We start from the raw sequence: 7350 nt of genomic DNA, 5'->3' as shown, positions 1-7350 counted from the left end.
TATACTCGATTATATAACACATTTCAATACTTATAAATTTGTGTTATATTACACTTTAGTATAACACGTTTTTTGTGTTATACTACACTTTAGTATAACACATGTGTTATATTAGCTTAGAGAAACATAATCTTTTTTTACTTACACAAAAGTAGGAAAACAAATATGAAAGTTGAAGCCAAATAAGGTAACATAAATAGATTTTTATTAATTACTGAAATGTAATTACAATATTTAGTCTACTAGTCTAGGCTTAAGAAATCATATTACAACATAATTTATGTCCAATTCAGATTCCTTTATCACTAAATACAAAACAAGAAATGTATACAAAAATTAGTGAAACACATTCTTCCATTTTAAAGGACTCAACTACAAATGTTGTCAAGAATTGCTCCAAAGAAATCATCTCAATATACCTGCACATTGTAAAAAAAAGTCCTTTTATTATTAAGAACATAAGACTTAAGCTAGTTTCCACCTGTAAGCATATAAAGTTTAAATTAAATTTGTAATAACTCCAAAACTTGACGAAACATCAGGGTATAGCAAGATGTACTACCATGCAAAACAACGACTGAAGCAACAAAACATGCAACTTAAAACAAGGCTTGTGAAATGTATCAAGATAACAAATATATCATTCTCAATGATCAAAAAGTATGTGAGGAAGAATTGATTCCAGAACTCTAAATTCTTTCAATATATCCCCAAAAAAATTAAAGAATAGAAACAGAATCACACTTTGACTTCTTATACAACAAAATCATAAAGAAAAACAATAAAATAAAAATGCACCTGGAAACTTCTTTAGCATCTTTAATATAAGGTTTAGCCCAATTTCTGCAATAAAACTAAAAATAAAGTTAGAAAAAAGAACTCTTTCTAATAAAAAGAAAGAAGAATGTCACCTGGAAACAAGATAATTCTTTGATAACCTTAACATTTAATGAATGAAACATACCCCTCTTTAGATTAAAAACCTTCAAGGTTTTCTTTATTATCAGCTGCATTAGATGAGTGGACAGTAGAAGCAAGGCAAATTGCAACCAAGAAGCAGCCACACCAGGGAAAAGGATCTCGACTCTATTAATTCTATTGTCTAAAAAGTAATTCAAGGTTGTTCCTGTCACCATTAAAGATCGCAACAGAAGCAAAAAATTCAGTATCTATAAGAGCAGCACAGACAAACATCAACATTTAGAAATGGACAGAGAGAGAGAGAGAGAATGAAAGAAAGGACCTATAACAACTGTTATGCTTGCAGTGATCACTTCTGTGACTGATAAGCCAACAAAAGCCCAAGCATACTGAGTTGAGAGATTTCCAAGGCTAAGTACCACCCCTCTTGCCATTGCGAACATCACAGAAGGCCAATTATCCTGCACCAATCACCCTAACATGAATCGAAACCAAATACATACAATACAATACAAATCCATTATGGAAAACATATGAAATTTTCATTATGCTGTGTTCCTTATCACTGGTCTCTCCAAATATCACCACATTCATCAAAGAGAATAGAGAATGAATGAATTAAACTTTATCTAAATATATGCAAGTGTTGAATATTTGTGATTCAACACTTGTAACGAGCTAAAAAAATATAATCAATACTGAATTAATCATGAGAAGGAGCAGCCAAAAGATTTATATAAAAAAAGAAGAGGAAAAACAAAAAAGAATGGATTCTAGACATGTCTCATAATAATTGGACCTTTTTATTAAACTTCATGGAGACAAGACTCACAATAAAATTGTCTAGCAATATTTTTATCTCATTTTCTTATCTAACTTTTAGCTTCTACCTTCTATAAAAGTAAATTGATTTTCACCTCTGCTAAATTGATTTTCACCTCTGTTAGGGTAAAAATAAAAAAAATAAAAAGGAGAACAAAAGCTTCTGTTTTGGGGGTAATCTCTGAAAATTACATAGGCCAAAAAAACATGACAAAAGCCTTTGGCATGCCTTAGTAATCAATGGTGGTCATTATCTAGATGGTATCATCATAGGAAGGAACACCATCACACTATACTACCTGGTATCATCAACATTCCTTTGTGATTAAATAATAGCATTTCATACTTCCAAACAGGCCCCCCTGTGTGATCGCTGCCATCACACACACATAAGAGTACTTAATAGAAAATGAATTGGATAAAATGATCTCTGTAAATGTACCAGAGATATGGGATTTTATTATTTATAGCTGAATAGTACAAAGATACAAAGAGAGGAAAAAAGGAGCTGGAAACGAAGAAGTGATTAACAGGAAACTAACCACACTAATCTACTAACTATAGCTGAACCTATATTACAGTTAGAGCTAACTAACTACATGTGCAAAAGTATTTGAAAACCACATGAATATAGTTAACTCATAGTATTTAGAAATCACATGAATGTTAAATTTTGCAAAAGTTGGCACCAAATAAAATTAGAAAGAGATCGAATTCGTTTCATTCCTAAAAATATCAAGGTACCAAATACACATAAGGACCGAGTATGACTGCCACAAATAAGCACTCAAATACAATACATCAAGCAAGCCCAAATGAAACAAATAATACTAAAAGTCAAAAGCTACCTGCCAAATTTATTTTCTATTGGAAAAATGATAAAATTTTGAGGTATTGATATCCCAAGACACGAGGTAAAACCTAAAACATATACGTTTCTCATAGAATTACAGTTAGAAAATTGCATGATTAAGATTCCAAAAGCATCCTACACCTAAAAAGAAATGATATTATAGAAAAATTTAACTAAAAACTACATATACAAAAAGCAGAACAAGTTTGCTAACCATTTGTAAAATCCACAAGAAAGAGACAGTAGAGCTGGAATGCAGATCAAAGGAAGCAAAGCAACAAGGAAATTAACCTTGGCAAGTTGATGCGACAACTACCAAATCCCTTGCCATGGTTGGATTATAATTCCTCTTTTTACAGTTAAACTAGAAAAGCCAAATTTAATTTTGCTTGAGGAAGTTAAACGAGCTGTTCCTTATTCTTGGGATCCTACATCATTGGCAAAGTGAGGAACTTTCATTTATTGTGGTGTTTTATAAGACTTTAGTTCTTAGAAAAATTATTGATATGATGCACCATTTGAACAAGATGTGTATTATCAACCAAATTAATAAGATAGTATTTTGAAATAAGCATGCGCTTCGTTATCAATTATCAGGTATTTCAATGCCTACTTTCATAAATAAATAATTAAAATGCAAATTTAAGAGCACTGAAAAACTCTGGTGTGTGTTGCTCAATAGAGCAATGGGGCTGTGACCCTAGTAATAGCCTATGCACCTTTTGCACTTTGAGATTTAGTAAGCACTTGCAAAACACAAACTTTATATGCCCCATGAAAATTGATGAAGGAATGGCACCTTAAAATCACTTGTGCCGCAACTTTTTTTTATAAAGTATTTAAATGCCAGATTTCAGGCATTATTTTGTATTTATCACATTGAGGATATGTAAGGCAATTATCTTTGATGTTGAGAACAAATTGGTTAGGACAACAGAAACTGACAAGGATTCCACTGTTTTTTCCCTTTCATTCTTCAGTTTTATTGAGAATTTTGACACTATTTTGGTTACATCATTAGAAATGACAAGACATAAAATTTGCATCAGACAAGACAAAAAAGTCATACATAACTGATAACTCTAAAGTGTCTAAGAATCATTAACATTTTTTTAACTAGAGAATACTACTATAATTATTTTGTGGGATACACATTACTACAAAGAAAGAAAGAAATTTAGAAAATAAACATATTTATTGAGTTTTGATAATACTTTTTCAATAGTGGATTGCACATTGGAAATATATTAAGAGGCCACCCAAGGCCAAATGAATTAGTTAACTTACTTTCCATGGGCAGTTTCTCCAGAAAGCTTGACCGCATCAGCACCTTCCCATGAGCAAAGCTGAAATGCATTGTGGACAAATGAATGACTATACAAATTGCAGAAAATGGAAGAGTGATCACATTTTAAATAGCATACATTTCAGACTTAAGAGTAAATCAACTTGAAAGAAATTATCTAGTTTTCTCCAAACTCACAGGATTAAGACCAAGCAGCTTTTGATTGGCAAGAGCTACAACCTAGAGAGAAGAAGGACAAATATAAATGAATGAAAAAAAATGCTTACTAAATCAGGAGCAGTATAGGGATTACAAGTACTAAAATCTTACAGAAAACGCTTCATTTATTTCATAGTAATCAATCTGAGAAGCATCTAAACCAGCATTTGAAATAGCTTTTGGTATCACAAGGGCTGGAGCAGTTGTAAAGAATTCAGGTGCCTGCGAAGATAATCTTCTTTGAGCTATGTTTCAGCAACAGTAAAATAGAACTAGGAAGCCAATTCATTGGAGTACCTGAGTTGCATCAGCATAGCCCTTAATCTTTGCAATTACTTGCAATCCAAGTTGCAGTGCCTTCTCTCCACTCACTAGGACTAATGCAGCTGCACCATCACTATTCATGATAAAAACCAAACCATATTAAGGCAAGTTAAAATTTGAAACCCTAGTCACACACACATAAAAATAAGAAAAAGGTTGCCCACAGAAAATAAACCAGTTTTGTTGTAGCATAAACTACAGTAAGTGTTGCACACCAGTTGCTTAAATGTACAAGAAAGTAAATGAGTATTTAGATAGTACAAGCCTCTAAACAGAAGGCACAGGAAACAATATATCTGATTGCATTACCACACTAAGTTAATAATTTTTTTTTTCAGCATTGGCAGCGGGGGGAAAGAGAGAGGTGGGAACCTTATGATTGAAGCATTGCCAGCAGTAACAGAGCCCTCGTTCTGCTTGAAACTTGGTCTTAGCTTTCTTAATTTTGCAGCATCAAACTATGAAGAGAGACAAAAACAAATTAAAAGTACTGAAGCAAGTATTGAAAAATATGACTTAAAATCTACTTTTAACTAGAAAACCTTACTATGACATAAATATTAATAATTATACAAGTTCACAAAATTTAGTATATACCATTTAGTATCAAGATAACCCACATCCATATATATATTTTTTTAAAAGTGGACCTCAGAAAATCCTAGTACCCTAGAAGCAATCAAGCCAATAAATTGCACTGGTAGAAACTTCTAATTATGGAACAAACTAAAATATATAAAAATTCCAAAAATTACATTCTGCTTTTATCTATGACAGTAATTAGATCTTTTGGAGGTGGAATGTGATAATCTTAACTTTATTGACACAAATATATAATGCAAAAAACTTAGACGGACTTCTTCGTGGCTACAAATGACAACTACATAACCACATTGAGTGAAAAGTTAGGTTTAAGCACCTTCATGTAGAGATAAAAGAAATCAGATTATTAGCCGATATGCCAAGTATGTTGAGTGTTTAGGGCCATACTGATGATATTCCCATGATATTTAGAAACAAGCCAGATCCCAAAGACAAGGCTAAAGCCTCAAAAGTACCAATCATAACAGCTAGCAGTAAAGCTGTGGACACGGATGGTAATTGTTTTCTTTCTTCTATTACATCAAAAGGTCTACTACCATTGCTACTGTTGTTTAGAAAGTGCGTCTCTGCATAGCAATCAGTTCAAAAAATAGAAGGATAGTCATTTCTATCTCAATCTTTAATTTGGAACAATACTTTTCTATACAATAATAAATTACAAAGGCATTAAATTTACCTGAAGCAGAAGAATTATTTTCACTTCTTGAAATCTCTTCAGCAACAAAAGAAGTGGCAACACTGAGAAGAGGAATATTAAATAGCTTTGAAATGTAGTTAAAGATGTTCACAGAAACACCAGCTGAACCCAACTCCAGATAGCCTAAGAAAAAAGGAAAATGCAGAACATAAGGAATAGTCAAGATATCACATAGAGTAGACCTAAGGATATCTATAAATTCACTCTTGAGACTAATAGCATTCAGAATTTTACTACAAAGAATTAAGAACAAAATTCCAAAACCATAGAGGAGAAGAAAAACCGACAGACGAAATCAAAATCTCAGGCAATCTAGAGGTAGTGAGAATCTTAAATGAATCAATGAATCATACCTAATCTACCAATGTAAGCAGTCTCCATAAGTTGTGCTAAAGGATCAAGTGCTTGCCCCACAATAGCAGGTATAGAAAGCATCATTATCTCACACTTGACATCCGGAGAAAGTAATACAACGTTAGGAACTTCTGCCAATTCACTATCATAAAGAGACGAGAACCATTGATGAGTCAAGAAAATGTGTATAAAATGCAGAAGACTTGAAAATTTCATAAAAACAAAAACATATAATACATCATGTAGTAGTCTTATGAAGCACCATTGCCTCCACCGTCAAGAGAACTCGTATCTTTAAAAACCAATCTTTCATCAATCTCTGATGAACTAGCGCCACTATCTAAACTCCTCTGATTACTGACCACGGGGAAACGATTCTTTCTACTATGGGTCACCAACGGATTGAAACATTGTCTGTGCCTTCTGACCAAATAGCAGCCCCCAACAATATCTACATGGCCTAACTTCTGCCTACTAGTAAAAGCAACAATCAATAAAAGCCAAAAGAATCCAAAGTTTGAAACTTTCGAACACACTACTTCCATGTCCAAATATTTTTTCTGGTAACAGAACGAAAAAGTGAGCAACCACTAGCCAAGTGAGATCAGATTCTTATATGTTTATTTTGTATCTTATAGGTACACATGTATATTTTAGTGTTCAACCAACCCAATGTATATTTCGGGTGACAAAAATCCAATTGTAAACTGCCCAACTGATCTTAGTTTTTTCTAGTGTGTAAAAATGAGATTGATTACAAAGATCATGACATATATATATATATATTCTCTGAGACATTCTTACTATTCAAACAAGCAATCATTTAAAATATGCTTATAATTCTCTGAGACATTTTGTGAAACAAACAATAAGTTCAAAAAATCAAATATTCTTAATATTCTCTGACACATTTTGCCAAACACTTGTGTGCTTTAAAAATGAAAAGCTGAGCAAAATAAAAGATTTGAAACCAAATGTCCAAATCAATCTTCTCAAGTGGAAACAAGATATTAAGCAATATATAAACCAGTAACCACATCAATTATTCACAAAAATATAAAGTATAAACCCACTGCTCAATTCTATATTATCTATTTCAACAATATAGATTTGTAAAAGGAAGTAAAAGGAAGTTTCAACAATGAACAAGGGTAAGATTTTCAAGCTAGCAAAGGGGTTCCGTGGGGTACACTATCTAATACTTGTTTCATAGATTTGTAATTTTGAGTAAGATTTTATATTATATTCTCTGTCTATACACTATTGTAAGGG

At 32.3% G+C, this 7350-nt stretch overlaps 1 protein-coding gene and 1 long non-coding RNA gene across 2 annotated transcripts; both read right to left on the bottom strand.

The window, feature by feature from the left end:
• Positions 1 to 4078: 4078 nt before the first annotated feature.
• On the bottom strand, positions 4079 to 5045 carry LOC133801736 (uncharacterized). Its single transcript, XR_009876930.1, has 3 exons — positions 4797 to 5045; positions 4212 to 4497; positions 4079 to 4121 (listed from the first exon to the last, which is right to left on the bottom strand). It is a non-coding gene; the product is annotated as an uncharacterized LOC133801736 (long non-coding RNA).
• A 226-nt stretch (positions 5046 to 5271) lies between these two features.
• Positions 5272 to 6623, bottom strand: LOC133799578 (protein DETOXIFICATION 45, chloroplastic-like). The gene is made up of 5 exons (XM_062237580.1): positions 6341 to 6623; positions 6078 to 6209; positions 5704 to 5847; positions 5415 to 5593; positions 5272 to 5304 (listed from the first exon to the last, which is right to left on the bottom strand). Exons 1-5 carry the CDS (start codon positions 6621 to 6623, stop codon positions 5272 to 5274), a joined length of 771 nt encoding a protein of 256 aa, XP_062093564.1.
• Positions 6624 to 7350: the final 727 nt, after the last annotated feature.

The sequence above is a fragment of the Humulus lupulus genome, chromosome 9 (genome assembly GCF_963169125.1).
Source record: "Humulus lupulus chromosome 9, drHumLupu1.1, whole genome shotgun sequence".
NCBI classification, from domain to species: Eukaryota; Viridiplantae; Streptophyta; class Magnoliopsida; order Rosales; family Cannabaceae; genus Humulus; species Humulus lupulus.
This window is presented reverse-complemented; position numbering and strand designations above follow the sequence as displayed.

Coding starts and splice junctions, on each gene's coding strand:
- LOC133799578 (XM_062237580.1), bottom strand. CDS start 6,623: ATGGAAGTAGTGTGTTCGAAAGTTTCAAACTTTGGATTCTTTTGGCTT. Junction 5,594..5,703: donor AAATAATTCTTCTGCTTCAG/GTAAATTTAATG, acceptor ATTGCTATGCAG/AGACGCACTTTCTAAACAAC. Junction 5,305..5,414: donor ATATCATGGGAATATCATCA/GTATGGCCCTAA, acceptor GTGGTTATGTAG/TTGTCATTTGTAGCCACGAA.